The sequence below is a fragment of the Megalobrama amblycephala genome, linkage group LG7, assembly GCF_018812025.1.
Source record: "Megalobrama amblycephala isolate DHTTF-2021 linkage group LG7, ASM1881202v1, whole genome shotgun sequence".
NCBI lineage: Eukaryota > Metazoa > Chordata > Actinopteri > Cypriniformes > Xenocyprididae > Megalobrama > Megalobrama amblycephala.
The window spans coordinates 45149410-45169788 of NC_063050.1; the positions used below are offsets into that span (position 1 = coordinate 45149410).

Consider the following 20379-nt stretch of genomic DNA (forward strand, 5'->3'; position numbering starts at 1 on the left):
TCTTCATCAAACATGATCTTCACTTAATATCCTAATGATTTTTGGCATAAAAGAAAAATCGATAATCTTGACCCATACAATGTATTGTTGGCTACTGCTACAAATCTTAAATTAAAGTCATTTAAACTGTTTTTTAGCACAAAAGAGAGAGGGAAAGATTTGACTGTGTCTGGCATGCTCTGACCGAAAAATGTAACAGGGTGGCTGACATTTGCATAATACTATGGTCAATATCAACATGCTATAAGCAGCCATTAAAAAAATGGTATCGATGTAGGAGACTGACCTCAAAGAGCACGTTGTATGTTGTGACTGTGAACTGGTTCGAGTGGAGCATCAATCGTTCAGTGAGGAGAGAGAACAGGCCGTGAGCCAGCATGACCTCTGACTTTGTCCTGAAACACACGGCATCCAAAACGTCAGCACCAAACCCCACGCTATAAACTTCTTCAAATACAGCCCGGACCCCAACAGGGCATAACTGTAGCCCAGTGATTCTGAAAAATATCTCCGTAGTCACGGAATGAAGCTGCATCTATTTTAAAAACACTTGGCGGTCAGATTCCTTCTGGGGGAAACTCACATAAAGCAAATGGGATTATAAATGAAAGTGAGCTTTATCTATCAAACACCACAGAAACTGCATTTGGAAAAATACTCAGGCACAATTACAGACTTTGACTACATTAGTGCATAAATATTTCCATGCTGCATGAATTAATAGTGGAGTGAGGGTAATTTGTTATCAAAATAACCTAGTTGAATTCACTCTGGGAAAAGACCTAGTTGCTTATTTTAAATCGTTCATTTTAAGAAAAGAAAAAAGAAAAAAAAAAATCAGCCTTCAACTCACTTGATGGTATGCTGGAAGCTTATTTCTGCTAAATATTTATAGCTATACCAGCCACTACAGACTCATTTTGTAAAATAAACAGTCAGAGTGAATCATGTATATGTATCACATATTAAAAACAGGGTTAACGTGTTATTGTTACTGATATGATTAACAGTATTATTACAAGCCTAGATTCCAAATAATAAAGAAGTTACTTACTTTGGTGACAAATATTTGAGAAAGTAGCCCAAGACTTTGAGTGCCTGCACACGAATCCCTTCACTTTTGGATGCGAGCAGCTTAAAGATGACCCTGTGATATTCACAGAAGAGAAAAAGTGTTAAAATAAAAATTGTTGCCAGGAAACAGATAAACAAAATGTATGCATAGTAAAGGTAGCACTTAATTTTACAGTCATGTTTTCCCATGTACATTACATACTATGTACTTATTACAATTATTATTACAATAACTGGGTGATAACTAGGTACTAACCCTGAACCTACCCCTAAAACCTAACCTTAACCTATGTAGTTACCTCATATTAACCAGCACTTTCTTAGGTAAGTACACTGCAAGTACACATAAGTGCACGTACTGTAAAATAAAGTGCAACCATAATAAATGTAAGAGAGAAAGATTAAAATAAAATAAAATAATTATAAAATAATTTACCGAAATTAAAATAAACAGATTGAGTTCAAAACAAACATATTTTATCTAAATTTAAAATGCATGTACAATCAGAGTCAGGCTTAAGCCGGGCACACATTTAACGATTGTAAGGCCGATTATGAATGTAAATTGATACTTATGACTGATCGCGCTCAAACGCGTCCATTCAGAGCCAGTTGCGTTCAGTCCGCGATTACAGTCGGTGTTCAAATTCCATGTGTAAGTATATAAATCTGCTTCAGTCGCAGGAAACAATCGCTGTATGTTGAGCTCAGTCTTCGAATGTTTTAGCTAGTCATTAAATGTGTGCCCGGCTTTAAATATGGTGTTGAAACGGTTTTTGTTTAACAGTTTTCAGTTTTTCTTTCTGACAAAAAAAAAAAAAAAGAATTATCAGCGACACAGTCTGGTGTGTACACAAATCTCACGAGAGCTGATGTGTACATTCATATGTAACCGAGACTATTACACTGTCTACATATTAAAATGAATCTGCCTACCGGTATGTCCTTCTGGAGTAGGATCTGATGGAAGTGTGATTTGAATGAGGTTGTCAGATCTAAAATGAAAGTGAGGCCCTCTGTTTTATCGTGACGAGCTGTCCAGATGCCCCCCCGCTAGCGTGCACATTTAACCCCATGGCTGTCAGTGGAACTAGCATGTCTATAAAGGCTTTGGAAATGTAAATGCCTCCATTTTAGTAGCCTGTATGAGTGCTCAGTACAGCGGAATAGGTATCAGATGAACCTATGAAAGTGTTTTTATAGGTTTTGTTGAGCAGGACTCAGATGTCTCTGCTAAGAATGAGGAATTGTGGCCTCCCATTATTCCACAGAGAAATTATGTAATTCAAATTCATCTGTCAGGTTTTTTTTTTCAGTTTCATTTATAGTTTTTAATAAAAATGTAGGTTAAAGGATGTAAATGTCGAGTTGCAAGGGGCAACCACAGTTCTCACCGTATTCCATTCCGCTGATCAAAGGCTTGAACCATTGAGCCAGGATGCTCAGACATCAGTGCCACCAGAAGCTGGAGAACATCCATCAGATTATCATCCTGGAAAAAAAAAAAAAAAAACAATAAATAAGCATAACATGTCAGAGACAGGGGTCATTCAAGACACACTTGAAAAAAAATGATCTATGATGATTATAGAAGTAGGGGATCGTACATTGTAGGTTACTGTCTAGTTAATATACTGCAAGCTCTGTCTGCATTAACTTAGAATTCATTACATATACATATGCATCTATGACAGGGAATTATTGGGCGTAAATTGCACTTTCTGCAAAAAGCAAACATCTTATATATAATAAAAGAGTATATTGTGCGAAGTGGCACAATGGTAAACTGCAGTTTACTGTTATGCACAAGAGATACAGCGGTGGGGACCAAGCGCCATCTGGTGGCAGTTACACCACAGAATGTGAAGTCTAACAAAAAAGTAATTTGCATTGATTTAGTCACATAACTGAATGTGGTCAGACAGCTGATACTGGTTTAAAAGATTGTGATGTATTGAGGACCGTTTGAAAGGTGCATTAATGTACCTCATGCATTGTGAGCAGGTAGTTCAGAATACTCTGCAGTTCGTCTTCCTTTACGCCATGATCCTACATTCACAGGACACACAAGCATTACCTGTACTGCACCCCTCATGATGAAGTTGATTATTTCAGATTGTATTTATGTTATGACCTCTCTACTGTACCTTCATGATAAGCTGTTTGACAAACAGCAGCAGGAATGCTCGGAGAGAGTGGATCTCCTTTTGATTGGGTCGCGGCCCATCTGAACACAAACAGATACAGGATATCAACTAAACAAAAGGTAATGTAATATCAAATCAGATTTAATATTCAACAGGCCTATGCAGTTGGTGATAATACTAAAAAAAATCTGTTTAGAACCTCCATTTTAGATGATTTCCTTTATAACTTGGTGTAAACAAAAGGAAGATAATATTTCATTCATTTAATGTAACCTTGATTTTGTTGAATGGGATTTGAATGAGACAAGTGAAGAAGAGGTGGTAAATTACACAGAAAACACACTGAAAGACAAACTGCTCTGTTTTTGTGGGATGGGATGTTTTCCCACAGCATCTTTAGTGCAAACACTGCATTATCAAGACAGGACATTTACAATAACAGTGTGTTTTAAAACCAAAACCAATACAATTAAAGATTGTCTTTAGATGAGACTCTATTTCATCAAATGAAAGTAATAAAATGAATGTATATTGATACTTTATATAGCAGCGCTCAAAAGTTTGAGACCACAAAAAAAATTAAAATGTCATTTAAACCTGAAAAAAAAAAAAAAAAAACACTTAATTCAAACTATTATGCTGAAAATAGAATTTGTAAGAAATATAAACAGTATTTAATGTGAAAAATATAAACATTATTATTCTCAAACTTTTGGACACCATTGTAGCTACACATGGACATTTTTGGACCCTTATTCACTAGTCTCAGCATGTGCTGAGAAGTTGGTTTAGTTTTGCTCTCTTACCGAGACCCTTGGGCGTAATTCCGCTGCGGTCCAGTGGGTTTACAACCCAGTAGAAATACTTGAGTGTGTGCATGACCTGCAATACAGTTCCAACTCTGCGGATGGCATTGTAGATATTAACGGTGCTAATGAATTCTGTGGCCAGGTAGGTGTAGAGAACCAGCTGTACCTGTTGGGGGCAGCAGATCAGTTTCAAGCAACCATGAAAAGTCACATTTTAGAAAACAAAGAATTGGTAAACTATTGATCTAGCATGATGCAACAGCACCAGTTTATGTAAATGTCTGTATAAGATACCTTAGCTGGGGCATGAATCCAGATGGCAGGGTTGAAGAGGACGTGATCACACAGCTGTTTCAAGAGTAAAACACCAGTAGGAAGGTTGCTAAGGTAACGGGCGAAGGCGAGGACGATGTCCAGCACAGATCGTGTCACATGTACTTTGGAAGACTGAGAAGAAAATACAAACATGAAATCAAATATTAATAAATCTAAGTTAATAAACTTGGTCATAAAAAAAAAATAAGGATATAAATTGCATTTTTTTTATCAGAAACCTGCTGTGACTTATATTCTAAAGCAACTTATAATACAATTAATGTTATTATAACAAAATATATTAGTTCTAAAATTACTTGCTTGACATTGCAGCCTATTCATCAAACTAAAATGTAGTCATCCAAACATAAAAAAGTTACATGACTCAATTTAAATTGTCCGCTATACAGTAGGGATGCCGCCCCATCATTCCAAATCAATGATTCGCAAATCATTTTAGACTTTCAAAAACAACTTGAACATTCCAAAAAATTTGAACATTTGCACATTTTAAGGCCTTCAGATACAAACTAAATCTGTTTTAGTCTCGCATGTATTCCTTTTTTATTTTTTTAAAGATTACTGTGGTCGTGATGTCAGATGAGACCTTCAGTGTCAAGGAATTTTACTGTATGCTGAGGTATAAGTAACAAGTTAGCGGACAAGAAAAAAGTGAGTGTGTACAGAGTAAAGGAGAGAAAGACTTTCAAAACAAACAAAAAAACAGGGTGCATATATAAAGGCAAAGGACAGGTTTTGGGCACTTAAAGTGTTTCTGTTGGTTTTAAAACATATGATCTTGTGACATTCAGTTGGGTATGGTATATTCTTAAGCATTCTACTTTTTTTTTTCTTTCTGTGTTACCCAGCAACTTCTGCAGGCATATGCTAGTATGTTTTTTGTTTTTTATATGACTCCCTCATATCCATTTTAAGAATATAAGCTTACTTCAAACATTAAAGAAGACAGTTTTCTCCTCTTTTTGTTTAACATTTGCAAGATTTAAACTTTTTAATTCATAAAAGATCATTGATCAAAGTGCCTTTGGATGCACGTTCCACATACTCAATGCACAAAGTGATATTCATGTTCATCACTCACCTTCTCCAGTGAGTAACCGATGACGAGAAAGCCCTTGCAGGACAGCACCTGCTCTTGCATAGCTACAGAGCCCTTCAACAGCTCCATCACAAACGACAGTAGTGTGCAACTGACAAAAAAACAAAATGACAGATGAGATTCAGTAGAGAAAGACAACATAACTAACAACAAAAAGTCGGATAACATATACTCATTGACTACGTTTACATGTGCACCAATAATAAAGTAAAGTCTTAATCACAGTAATGAGCAGAAATCTTCACTCCAGTTTACATGCAATTTTCATTATTCTGATTATTCAATAATAAGTATGGTTATACCACTCTCAGATAGTCATACAGTGTGTATGTTATCGGCCATTGTTTTAATCTACTCACATCAAATTCAAAATACATTTTTATGGACGTACTGTGATGAACATAGCTTTGTCAGGTTTGCCTACGCTGCCGTCGTGCTCTTCACGCCATTTGGATGAAGATACAGAGAAGAGACTGCGCAGCTAGTTTTGTTGACAGAGTTTAGCGATTTGTAAGAGTTCATTGATGAAGATGTGTGAACAACACACGGCATCAGTGCACATCCGAGCACATGCAAACTTTTTGTTCAGAGCAGTAATTATGTAATTAAGGTGTTTACATGCCTGTTTATTACGCAAAAAATAGGTGTACACCACCTAGTTTAATGTGATTATGGTTACTACGATTATGAGTTTAATCGCATTCGTTTTATCGAAGTATTGCTTTTACATGAGCAATACACAAAAATAACATTAAATAACACTGAGCACTGGCCCCTTGAGTGCCAAACCCTAGAGCCTAAAACAGACTAATGGTTTGTGTACCATGAGAAAACATGTATATAAAAAAAAAAAAAAAAAAAAAAAAAGCTGCCATTGTGTGTCTACTGGATTTAACAACTCTAGGAGAGAAAACATTAACTTAATTTTCAGTTTTTCCTGGCCAGGCTAAAACTGGGAAGAGCTCAATCTTTTTTTCCCACTGAGATTCCCTTTACTAATTTTCATTCCGCCCCCAGGCAGAGTTGATGTGTTCTCACCAAACGGAGGTGTCCAGCTCGTCACCGCTGTGCTGGAGGAAATCCAGCTGTGCAAACAGGGGGAAAAGGACCTGAACTCCTCCTATAGAATGGATGGCACTCTGGACCGAGTGTGTCACCACAGCTTTAACATCCTGAGACACAGAAAGGCTTGATGTTAGATTTGTTTTGTAATTTTAATTTGTATTATGCCATTATGTTGTTTAACACCGAGACTCTCCATTCAAAACAATTCATATAAATGTAACCTTCCTATTGCTCTGCAACAACTATTCCTGAATGTGAAGGTTATTTCCTAAATCTGTGCTATGTATGCTTGATGAAGAGGGGGAAGGAGGGGATATAATTAAACACAGAAAGACAGCTGTGAGGTCCTTCTTAATGTGCCTCTAATCAGACTCGTTCTCTCCCAGATGGCACATAATGGCACATCCATAAAATCATTGTCAGAGAGAAAACTACTTCATCTGTTCAGCATGTGAAGATGCCATCGGAACTAAAGAAGCCTTTATGAACTGAAAAATCTGAGAATCAAGCTAAATTATTGCTGCTTTTGTTCATTTTATAGAATTTATCCTATTATTACATTATCAAGTCCAGGGCTTGACAGCAATGATTTTTCAGTTTAGATTTGTACTTGTCCTGCAACACTTGTAACACTTGTACACAATAATAATTCAAATTATGATTAATAAAAATAGCAATAATTTATTGATTTATTTTAAAAAATTATTAATTTATTACTGAATGAATTTCAAATAATCACTTTATTATTAAAGCTGCAGTCTGTAAGTTTTGCCTCTTTGTCGCCATCTCTGTTTGAAACCTGCAATTGCAGTTATTAGCGGAATTATCATCTTTACATGGGTTGTGCATCGGCACGGCTCCTCAGCACGAATGAATTTAATGTTTGCTGTCAGTCACCACACCAGTGTGGATACTGTACTTCAGAATCACAGATTCTACATCTTGGAAGTATGACCAAAATAACAATTTTCACCGGAAAATGTCATCTGAAAAAGTAAGTAACATGTCTGCCACTTTTGTTCTGACCAACTGAGGAAAAAAAGCATTACAATAAATCGCCAATGGTGATTAAATCTAATGATCGCTTAGCTCAGATCACGTCAAACCGTGCAAATTATTATTATTGTTATAATTGTTCTCAAATTGTTAATGTTAACAACAACAGCATTGCGTGACTATGTGTATCTAGTGTGCATAAGCGTTAGCTGTAGATTTCAATATCTGTAGCCACTCCGCAGTCCGAAGTCTTTTGCTTTAGACTATGAGAGAATCTCCAGTTGTCATTGATGATTATCATTTGGACCCTTCTGGATTACAATCCGCCAAGTTTAATTATTGCAGCTGCTGTGAGAAAAGGCTATAAATGATGCAGCATCCTCCACATGCCATATAGCCTACTAGCTGGGACTCCTCCTTTATGTAAACAGATGTGATGTAATGACGTAAAGACGAAAGGCTGCATGCTCAAATTTCCCGCGGAAACTCACCAGTATCGCTCTTATTAGAAAACATTATTACAAGCTTACCGTTGTAAATCGGCAAAGGTAAGGAGATAGTTTTGAACACTGGCTGGTTATGTACTTGCTCAAAAATTGGTTTTGGATCATTTTTAACCAAAAAAATAGTTACGGACTGCAGCTTTAATTAAAGTAATTGTTTAGAATATTGTTAAAATTATATAATTTTTTTCAGGCCACCCTTATTGTTCTGAAGTCAAAAATGGATATTTTATAGCTAGATATTTTATAAATAAATGAACATTAAAAGCTGGTAGCCTCCCTTGATAACAATGAAGACCAGATTAGATTAAGTGATTTTAGAACTCATAGTGCGCTGGAAGCAGCACAGGTGTGGGCCGTATTTTGCTGAGCGAGATGATAAAATGATCATATTGTTAATTATGTTAACGAATGGTGATGAGCTAGATTCATTCGCCCACAGACAGCAGTCCACCTGGCAGGGCAGGTCTCTTCAGGCAGCTGTGCGGGGCTGGTGAACCAGGTGTGATAAAGAGACAAAGAGAAAGAGCATACCTGCAGCATGAGGGCGTGTGGTGAGTGCACAAAGATGGAGGCATTGTCCTTGGGGGAGGACTCCAGACACAGCTGAGCATCAGTGGCCCGGGGATTATAGGTGAAGGCGATACTGGCAGACAGCTTTCCATCATACAGCAGCATCTTGTGATGTTCTGCAAACAGCAGGTCACTCTCTGCCTTGTGCTTAAAAGTGCCCTGGATCAATCAGAGAGAGAGAGATGCTTAAAGCAGAGCTACATATGCACATTCTCAAGTGAGTGTGAAAAGCATGAAATGAAATCTGCTTCATCGGAGCACTTGATGAAAGCATAAGTGTTTAAGTACAACAGACAGACTGAGAGATGATATGAATGATAAAGCTGCCCGATGTTTTCCAGTCAATTTTCATATAATTGAAGAGCAAATTGAAAAATCTTGGTTCAAATGACATCTAGCATTCAACTAGTATTCATCTAGTGGAATATATGACTCTCAATATCAATTCTGAGACCACCGCAAAAACTAATACGCTTAGCACACACTTTATTTAAAAGATTTTGAAATTAAATGATTGCCTAATTATTTAAATGTAATAATTTAAAATTTAAAATAATATGTACACTGATCAGGCATAACATTATGACCACCTTCCTAATATTGTGTTGGTGTATTGTATTTATGCCAGAAGAGCCCTGACCCATCGAGGCATGGATTCCTCTAGACCCCTGAAGGTGTGCTGTGGTATCTGGCACCAAGATGTTAGCAGCAGATCCTTTAAGTCCTGTAAGTTGTGAGGTGGGCCTCCATGGAATAGACTTGTTTATTTAACACATCCCACAGATGCTCGATTGGATTTAGATCTGGGGAATTTGGAGGCCAAGTCAACACCTCAAACTTGTTGTGCTCCTCAAACCATTCCTGAAACATTTTTGCTTTGTGGCAGGGTGCATCATCCTGCTGAAAGAGGCCACAGCCACCAGGGAATACCGTTTCCATGAAAGGGTGTACATGGTCTGCAACAACGCTTAGGTAGGTGGTGTCAAAGTAACATCCACATGGATGGCAGGACCCAAGGTTTCCCAGCAGAACATTGCCGAAATCATCACACTGCCCCTGCCGGCTTACCTTCTTCCCATAGTGCATCCTGGTGCCATGTGTTCCCCAGGTAAGTGACACACAAGCACCCGGCCATCCACATGATGTAAAAGAAAACATGATTCATCAGACCAGGCCACCTTCTTTCATTGCTCCGCGGTCCAGTTCTGATGCTCACGTGCCCACTGTTGGTGCTTTTGCCAATGGACAGGAGTCATCATGGGCACCCTGACTGATCTGCGGCTATGCAGCCCCATGCGCAACAAAAGTATGTATTCAGACAACTTTCTACCAGAACCAGCATTAACTCCTTGAGCAATTTGAGCTACAGTAGCTCACCTGTTGGATCGGAACACATGGGCCAGCCTTCGCTCCCCACGTGCATCAATGAGCCTTGGCCGCCCATGACCCTGTCGCTGGTTCACCACTGTTCCTTCCTTGGACCACTTTTGATAGATACTGACCACTGCTGACAGGGAACACCCCACAAGAGCTGCAGTTTTGGAGATGCTCTGACCCAGTTGTCTAGCCATCACAATTTGGCTCTTGACAAACTCGCTCAAATCCTTAGCTTGCCCATTTTTCCTGCTTCTAACACATCAACGTTGAGGACAAAATGTTCACTTGCTGCCTAATATATCCCACCCACTACCAGGTGCCATGATGAAGAGATAATCAGTGGTATTCACTTCACCTGTCAGTGGTCATAATGTTATGCTTATTTGGGCATTAAAAAGGATTTACCTTGTAGCCAGGCCCCAGCTGATAGATGGCTAATATCTGAGCAGCACTGAGAGCTTCACTGAACAGATACACTGCCCCCATCTGACCACAGAACACACGGTTAGCGTCTGCTGTCTCCGATGAGCCCAGAAAACACTTGTCGAATGTCTGTGAAAAACAGGAGGAAATAAAGTTTGCTTAGTTCCGTTTATTTATTTATTTTAATTCATCACAATTTTGTAAGTGTATTATAGATACAGCACTGAGTGTGTTAGTATGTCCACATGCATAAGAGAAAACCATATCAGCATCATTTTATTAGCCCATGTGAATCAACATAAGAAACAAACAACTTGCTGCGAAAGTGACTATATCACTCTGACATCATCTTGAGCAGTGCAGTTTCAGTGTAATAATGTCCATCTCTGATATATAATTTCAAAAGAAAAGCCTGTGTGTAATGCACACTGGGCAAACATTGCAATCAAATTATTATGCTGATCATGGAATGTTAATGAAAAATAGAAGACTTTTCAGATTCTGGAACTCACTGTATATAAAAAGAATAATACATGGCTGAATAATCACATTTAATCTCATCAAATGTATTTAAAAATGTTTGCTTTTGCTATTGTTCAGCTGTCAAAGCAGCTTGAATATAAAATGGACTTTTAAGTTTAACAAATGCAGGCCGCTTTGCTTCATCTTTTGAAGTTTGTGGGTATTTTGGGGTTCGTAGCTGCCAAAATATTTGACAAGCTTTGAACTGAAACACTACTGGAGAAAAAAGCAGGGCCTCAAGCTTAACTGCTGTTAAAAACCAGAACAATGAGAGATAACAGAACCTTTTGAAACTACTTACATCACTTGTGTTGACAAACCAGGTGATCTCGCCATACGACGCCAACTCTCCATTGACATAGCAGCTGATTTCACTGTTCTTCCATCGATTATAGATGTGCACTATGGTCACCATATACCACTGTAGAATAAAAACAAAATTAGCAATTATAAACAGGAAAGAATGTCATATTTATTTAATATCAATATCACAACATTTAAGAGCATTATTCACCCCAAAATATGATTATCCCCTTTGTGAGGAATCCACTTTATATTTTCATTAAATTTCATGAGTAAAAATCTAATCAAAAATCAACACTTAGAAATAAGAAATATCTATCAATTTAGTATATATTTGTATATATTGTATCTAGTGAATAAAATTTCTAAATAAAATAAAACAAAATGGAATCTTTTTATAGCGCAAATGAGGGCATGTCTTGTTGGATCATCCTTGACTGTGGTTGTCCAGCTCTAGTCTAAAGGTGTTAGCTGATTCCAGGGGGCACATGGGATCTGAGCAGGGAAGGGATTTGGTTTCTTCTTGCAAATCCTCAGACATGGCCTCAGCACAATCTTTCCTGTCAACTTTGTTATCCTTGTACATTGTAGAAGTAAAGATGAAGACTTTGGAAAGTGTACATGATAAGATTACAAACAGGTAAGCTAAAAAAAAAAAAAGACTGAGGTAATTCAAACCTTCTGTGGTTTAAAGTCGTATTTCACACAGTGCTGGAAGCCTTTGGCTTTGGATTTTAGAGAGGTCACAATCAGACATCCACCCACAAAGTGTGCAGAGTAGCCCAAACCTTTGCTGGTACGGAAACTAGAGATGAGAGAAAACACAGACCTCAATTAATACAGGTTACATTTCAGATGAGGGGTGCTCACATTTAAACAGCTATATTCTCGACAGAAAAAGTGGCTATAGTTTTAACCCTCTGATGTATGAATTAATGAAAACACAAAAGAAAAAAAAAACATTTCTTTTTAATTCAAAACAATAATTTAACCAATCACTCTCTTTTTTATGTTTACATTTATTGTGTGTTGAGAGAGGTATATGGAAAAATAATCAATACAGCATAGTATCGCAATATTTTGCAAGGGGATATTGAACCGACACAAAGATGCAAAGTATCAATATTTTCAGGGCCTGAATTTCAGCTCGCGAGTATCGTGCATTATTTTATCGTAAGCTCCATGCTTATAATTTGGAAAATAATAATTGGAAATATTTATTTCAGACTGTAATATCACAAACAGTGCATCTCTCTCTCTCTCTCTCTCTCTTTTTTTTTTTTTTTTTTTTTTTGGGTGTGCATACATTTATGAATTATATGGACTCCCTATATCATTGGGTTATTTGGTGTCCTTTTGGAGTCTCCAAGTGTCCTTTTTTGGAAAAACAACTTGAAAAAAGCTTGCAAAAAATACAGTTTTGTGAGAATTACCCTTCAATTTGATGGTTTACTTTGCTGGATATAGCAAATGATGATAAAATTGCCATCTTCATGTCTTAAACAAGATAAATGGTGTTAGCTTAATTTCATAAGTGTGTAGTTAATCACGATTAATTACAATTAAAAATTGTAATCTATTGACAGCTCTAGTTTATAAGTATGAGCAATATTATTTTACCAAAAAAAAATGAAAATTCTGTCATCAATGACTCACCCTTACATCATTCCAAACCCATAACACATTTGTTCATCTTTAGAACAAAAAAGAAGATATTTTTAATATTCTCTTTCCTTTTTTGTCTTATAAGTTTGGAACGACATGAGGGCAAGTAAATGATGACACAATTTTAATTTTTGTGTGAAATAATCCTTAAAAAAGAAACATATTCCTGTGAAAGTTGTACTATGTGACGGCAACATTGTTTAAAGGGATAGTTCACCCAAAAATGAAAATTTGATGTTTATCTGCTTACCCCCAGCGCATCCAAGATGTAGGTGTCTTTGTTTCTTCAGTAGAACACAAATGATGATTTTTAACTGCAATCGATGCCGTCTGTCAGTGGTATAATGCAAGTCAGCGGGAACTTGGACTATAAGAGTAAATAAAACACGACAGACAAATCCAAATTAAACCCTGCGGCTCGTGAAGACACATTGATGTCTTAAGACACGAAACGATCGGTTTGTGTGAGAAACCGAACAGTATTTATATAATTTTTTACCTCTAATACACCACTATGTCCAACTGCATTCATCACTCGATTCCTTTGGTCTGATCGCGCTCTGACAGCGGCAGTGATGTCTCGCGCATATACTTCAATGAGAGCGAGACATCACTGCCGTTGTCAGAGCGCGATCAGACCAAACGAATCGAGTGATGAATGCCATTGGACATAGTGGTGTATTACAGGTAAAAAAATTATATAAATACTGTTCGGTTTCTCGCACAAACCGATCGTTTCTTGTCTTAGGACATCAATGTGTCGTCACGAGCTGCAGGGTTTAATTTGGACTTGTCTAAGCAAGTTTTATTTACTGTTATTGTAGAAGTTCCCATCCACTAGCATTATTTGACTGACAGACAGCAACAGTTGGAGTTAAAAATCATAATTTGTGTTCTACTGAAGAAACAAAGACACCTACATCTTGGATGCTCTGGGGGTAAGCAGATAAACATCAAATTTTCATTTTTGGGTGAACTATCCCTTTAATGGCAAATCTATAATGAATGTCAATTTACATATATAAATACATAAATGATGAGAGAAGGCCTGTTAAGTAGAGAACTAATTTCAGCACAGTGAAGAGTGTAAATCCTACAGTTCTTTCTACAGGGTGAATTATTGTTCGGTGAGTCAAAATAGCTCCATTTGCATAAATTACATGTTTGACAGAAATTAATTATAAGCTGAAAATGGGACAAGACGGCAGTAAAATGCTGCCCTTGAGAAGCGTAAACGCTAGACAGAGAGAAAGAGGAAAATACATCCTTCTCCACAAAAATGGTGGTCAGCTAATCTTCCTCTATGTACTGCAGGTGTGTGGTTCTCCAACACCAGAAAGCATCTTGAATAAAGGTGCTTTATTTTACATCATAGGTTTGTGTGATCAGTGTTTGTGTGTGACTCACCAGTAGAGATAAGGCTTGTCCTTGTCAACGTTTATGTTATTGATGGGGTCCAGGCGCAGCCAGGTGTGGAAGGTGAAGCCATTCTGGTATGGCCACTTTGCAATAGGTGGAAGAGCAATAGCCTGATGATGCATAAACAAAGACAGCTTTTCCAGTTAGGTTTCTTTATTTTGTGGTTCTATTTTAGATAAAGAGTGTAGAGTATATGGCATTTGAAAAGAACGGAAAAAACTACAGTGAAAGTAGTATCCTTGGAGGGATAAGTTCAAAATGTCTGTGGATGTTTGTACACTGAGAATTTCCCGTCATATTTATGGGTTACGGATGAAAAATTAAGGCAAGTGCAATGTTATTTTCTCCTGAACCCAAAATAACATACAGTATAAACACCAAACAACATCTAATCAAAGTATTTCCTGAGAGGACGGCATTCATTTGGCACCGTTTCAAGTGAACACTGACAACACAGGAAGGGTTCCATAAACATGCCCTCTAAAGTACAAAAATCCCCATGCTGGCAGAATGATGGTTTGATTTTTAGTAAAAGTACAGAGAGGCAGTCGGAGCATTTCAAATGCATCTGCATCACATACGAAAATAATACATATGCTTTTTACTGTAATCCTCTCGATGCACAGAAAAACGTAAATATAAGCACCAAACTAGATTTTTTTTAAATTCTAAAAACAAGACTTTAATTTAATATACATGTTTCCACAAAAAAAATTGTTTATTCAGTGGTGCTTATCTCCTCTAAAGCATAAAAAACTCCAGAAAGCAGCTAACATTTCCTGTGGGTGTTAGACATTCCTGTAAACTGCCATCTGTCACATGACTGAAGGAATGTCTGGGTAACTAAGTGAAAGACTGGGTGAAGATATCTGAAGCTTTTTGGAAAAGCAGAGTAATTAAATTCAGATTTTTTTTTTTTCTTAAAGTTTTAATATCTCCTAATTCTGAAAGTAACAAGACAGACTGTGAATAAGGGGGACTCTTTTTACTGAATTCATTTTCAAATTCAACCTTGCTGAATTTGTGCTTCACAACTGGATTATTCTCGGTGGGAGCAAGTCTGGAGAAATGAGCCTAAATGTTTACAGCAAAAAAATCTTGTTGCAGCTCTCATACTACACAGTTTCATGTGAACATAAGTGTGATTATTCAATTAGGGTCAGTTTTCTGTACTAGAAATCATGAAAAATTAAACTTAAATCTATGTTTCATACCATTCAAATTTTGGGTCATTATGATTAACCCTTATAGGGTCTTTGAGGTCTTTTTAGACCCCAAACGACGTTTGCTCAAATAAAAAAAAATATTCTCTTTGTCCAAATGACATGAAATTTTGTACCGTTGTTAACACTTTCTAGATCTACAAAGAAAAAAAAAATCGGAGTGATAGCTTGTTTTTATGTTAGTGTAAAAAAAAAAAAGGCACACTCAGGGTCTTCGGGGTCTCCGCAAACCCCAGGCAATAAAATGTAATTTTGTTATAAAATAACTGCTTTTTAAAAAACAAATGTCATTTTACTCTGTTTATTAATGTTTTTACTTCATATCTGTGCAGTTTTTGGAGGATTTCTCGTATCTTTTAAATTTATATAAATAAATAAATAAATATTTTTACAAAAATAGCTTTTTATGTAAAATTCACTTTATAAAAGACCCACATTTCTAACTTTCATTCATGGGGGTAACATGGATAATTTGACATGGTTTAGTGTAAGATTTTTGCCCATCTTTTGGAAAATGCAGTTTTAAAAGTAAAAAAAAATCACTTTTACCAGTAGATGGCTGCAGAGCTCCACTATTTGCTATGTTATTTGACTAACTGAAAGACATCTTTTCATAAGTTTTTTTTGTTGGATTCATATCTAAATGTTGTGAAATCACAATTATAACAATAAAAATTACTTTTTGTCAAAGTTTAGCATTTTTTGTACTGAAAAAAAATAATTTTCCAAAATGTTGATTTTGAGGATGAATTTTGTCCATTTTCACAGTGGAGTCTCATCATAATGTAACAATATTGAAAAACTTTTTTTTTTTTCATTACAAAAAATACTAAACTTTGACAAAAAGTACCCTTTATTGTTATAATTGTGATTTCATAATATTTAGATATGAAATACGAAAAAAAAAAAAAACTCAATTTCCAAAAACATATTAGGCAGCAAAATTGTATTCCTTGAGCATCAAATTCAGTATGTTAAAAAGATTTCTGAGGGATCATGTGACTGGAGTATTGGCTGCTGAATATTCAGTTTTGGCATCACAGGAATAAATTACATTTTTCAATATATTAAAATAGTTTGATCAAATAAATCAAGCCTTGGTGAGCATAAGAGACTTTTTTTTTTTTTTTTCAAAAAAAAATTAAACATATTTAAGTCAATTAACTTTGATCAAAAATCAAATTTGATCACTTCTGAATTAAACAATTAATTTCTGATCTTTAAACTGTAAATTTCTGTTGTCTTGACAAAGATTCTCATTTCCATAGTAATCAAATACATTGTAATTCCCATATATCACCTTGTGTTATAACAGTTTTGATTCACAATTATTTAAAAAGTAATAATCAATTGTTCTCTATAAAAAGATTCCTTGAAAAGAAATACAATAAAACCTAAAAAAAAAATATATTACACCAAAAAATTTACTCAATTACGCAAAATGTATCAAAGTATAATTTCCCTGATTTTAAAACATTTTGTAAGTTTATTATAGAGAGGAAGTCAAAATGTCTGGGTAGTGGACTAGCTCAAAATAGAGAATTTCTGGCGTATACTGTATCGTTCGCATCGCCATGGAGACCAGAAAAGTTGCACAAATTGAAAAATCACAAATGTTTTATAGAGTGTATAGAGGTAGACGTTATGACTCAGGTCAAGGTTAAGGCCAGTGCAGTTAGACTGATGTTTGGTCAGGGTCTCACCGCAGCACTCTTTCCTGGGAAGCTGAAAAAGGAATCTGGGCCATTTCTTTGAGCCATGGACTTCAACACGGACAGCAGCTTGACAGCATGAGGTGGCTAACAGATAGAAAAACAGTATTTAGACACCTTGAACAAACAACAAACTCACACACGCACACACACAAATAAATACTTGTAGCTTGACTGCAGTATTTTTCCTGTACATATACATAAAAGATACTGTACACTACAACTATACAGAATATACAGTCACAAATCATTTTGGTTAGTTTGAACCTTACTCATGTTGTGTGAAATCTGAGAAAGATATTCTTTATTTAGAAATGGATTTTATTTCTGAATTAACCATTCCAAAATGTCTTTTGTCCATCAGCAACAAGTACATCAGACAACAGAGTCACAATAATGGCTTCTGCCTTCAGGTTATATGATATAGACGCATGGATGTGCACTCTCCTATTGCTCTGACGTGTTCATTTGGCGCTATGATCAATGGCACTGCCCAAGTCCTCAAGAAAGACAGCCTAATGCATCAAAACCACCTGCCTTTCCACTCACAACATCCTCTTTTATCTACTAAAGACCGAAGACACTCTTAGAATGGAGGACAAGGACAACATTTTGTCCATTTATATTTTTAAAATGGAAAATGTGGAAATATATTTCTTGGAAATCACAGCATCATGACTCTGTGTGAGGTGGAGAGAGGAGAACTATTCAAACAGCAGATATAGAGGAGAAGACCATTACCCATTGGCCTTGTTCTCCTTTCAGTTTACTGAAGAACAGCTTAAGTTCCTTTACTGTGATACTGTAGCTGGCCAGCACTCCCAGCATGTCCACCACCAAATCTGAAAAACACCACACACAAACAGGAAGAGAATGCTGCATTACAACTGAATAGACATTTATAAAAGGCTTTGGATTTAGAGACAGCTACTGAACTCACTTTGTATTTTTGACTGTTTAAGATCACAGTTGTATTTCCACAAAATCTAAATTAATTTTGTCCCCTCATCTTCCATATGTGATGAAATAAGTAGAGTAATAATACTTATATAAGAATGTTGTTCAGTTTACTGTTTACGCAGCATCAGAGAAGTTTTGCATGTACCGCATTTAGCACATGTCCTAAAGCAGAGGAAATGCAAAAATGTTCTTCTGCATAAAGGCCGAGAGCACCTGTGATGTTGAGCTCAATCATGATTGAATAATGTCTCATCACTAAATCTGTACACAATTTCAAGAGTTAAACAGCTGCACAACCTATACATTTTAAAATGGTAAAGTTAATGATATCTCTATAAACAAATGTAAAATCTTTATTTGGAAAGCCCAGATGTGCCAAACTGAGCTTTGTGACTGATGAGACTCATCAGCCAAGCTGAGAGTGCCATGAGTCATTATTGTGCATAAATCTAAAGCTTTTTTTTTTACAATACTGTGTAGAGCCAAGCAAATATATTGAATATTCACAATATATTCACGCTGATTTTCCTGCCAGTATAAAATTAAGCAACACTGTGAATGTTGTCATTCAACTTGTATGAGAGCGTCAACACAGAAATGTTGATTTAAACAACAGTAGCAAAAATTTTGTTCAAGTCAATAAGCTTGATTTCTTTTTTTCTTTTCTTTTTTTGAAAGAAGTTAATATTTTATTCAGCAGTGAAGCAATTTACAATGTTACAAAAAGATTGTTATTTGAACTTTTTATTCATCAAAGAATCCTGAAAAAATGTAAAATGTATTATGGTATCATGCATCAAGAATGATTTCATCATGTGACACTAAAGACTGGAGTAATGGCTGCTGAAAATGCATATTTGCCAATTACATTTTAATATATATTTAAATATATTAAAAATTTAACAATATTACTGGTATTTATTATATTATATTATATTATATTATATTATATTATATTATATTATATTATATTATATTATATTATATTATATTATATTATATTATATTATATTATATTATATTAAGGTTTCTCCACTTTTCTGCAATATGACTTCCACAACATAGTAAAACAACAACTATTAGAGTTACGCTTCTTTAAAATGGGATGTCTGATCCCCTGTTTTACACACCTGCAATCATGATGTCAGCTCGGTCTATACGCTGGAGCACCAGCTGGATAAGGCCAATATCAGTGCAGGCCTGCAGGTTTCGCAAACTCTTCTTCAGCACGGCAGTGAACATACTCCACACCTCCGCCTGGCAGGTGGAGTCACATTTATCCAGCAGCTCTACCATGCAGATTATGCTCTCCGTCTCCTGGATGATGAAGTTCATCTCCAGGTCAAACTGTCCCCCGACCAGCTGCACAGACACAATTTGAACATAAAGTCACAAACGGAGTCAAAGCCAGAAAAATACAATAATAATTATAATTCAAAGTATCATTCTGAGGCTAAATGCAAACAGAATACGACAGCAGAGGAAAAGCACATTTCAACATTGCAGAAACAAACTATATTAAATTAAAATTGAAACACAAAAAAGTTAAATTACTGTGAGTAATAGCCAGAATATTTAGTTACTCTCTATGTTGGCATCCTGTCAGTTTATACTGGCTTCATTCCTGATATTAAATCTGGATAACCAAGTCACAGGGCTGCAATTCATGCCAATCCCATTGTAAAACATCTGTCAGCATCTGGCTGTAAAAAGCCTGTCCACAACTGGATTACTGGGACAGGATTTCTACCTTGCCCCAACACTGGCTTATTTGTAACCCTTGACCATAAGATAGTATGAGCCCTGGGCTAGAAAGCACTAATATAATCTCCCACTGACATGGCAATGGCAGATGTTCTGCAGACATTAACTGTAAACCAAGATTAACCTTGAAATGATGACATTATGAATGAGTGCCATACACTGCACATAGACAAAAGCCAACACCCTGCAAAGCCTTTGCATTTAAGAATGCACATTTAGAAAATGAATATTTTTAGGGATGCATCAATTTTAAAATTGTGGGATAATATTACAAAAACAAATGTAAAACTGTCACCTCATAACATTACAAGATTAGTTCACTTTCAAATTAAATTTTCCTGATAATTTACTCACCCCCATGTTATCCAAGATGTTCATGTCTTTCTTTCTTCAGTCGAAAAGAAATTAA

The 20379-nt window shown here is 36.1% G+C and overlaps 1 protein-coding gene across 5 annotated transcripts in view; it reads right to left on the reverse strand.

Annotated features, from left to right (window-relative positions):
* lrba (LPS responsive beige-like anchor protein) overlaps positions 1-20379 on the reverse strand; it is a 270378-nt gene that overhangs the window by 204726 nt on the left and 45273 nt on the right. For all 5 annotated transcript variants that reach the window (XM_048197706.1, XM_048197710.1, XM_048197707.1 and 2 more), the window contains exons 2-18: positions 19337-19568; positions 17988-18088; positions 17238-17333; positions 14300-14421; positions 11906-12032; positions 11226-11345; positions 10385-10531; positions 8564-8761; positions 6504-6637; positions 5448-5556; positions 4325-4477; positions 4028-4196; positions 3222-3301; positions 3061-3123; positions 2469-2566; positions 1055-1147; positions 287-395 (exon numbers count right to left, since the gene is read on the reverse strand). In XM_048197706.1, the coding sequence (XP_048053663.1) occupies positions 287-395; positions 1055-1147; positions 2469-2566; positions 3061-3123; positions 3222-3301; positions 4028-4196; positions 4325-4477; positions 5448-5556; positions 6504-6637; positions 8564-8761; positions 10385-10531; positions 11226-11345; positions 11906-12032; positions 14300-14421; positions 17238-17333; positions 17988-18088; positions 19337-19568 (2151 nt within the window). The remainder of the gene's footprint in view (positions 1-286; positions 396-1054; positions 1148-2468; positions 2567-3060; positions 3124-3221; positions 3302-4027; positions 4197-4324; positions 4478-5447; positions 5557-6503; positions 6638-8563; positions 8762-10384; positions 10532-11225; positions 11346-11905; positions 12033-14299; positions 14422-17237; positions 17334-17987; positions 18089-19336; positions 19569-20379) is intronic.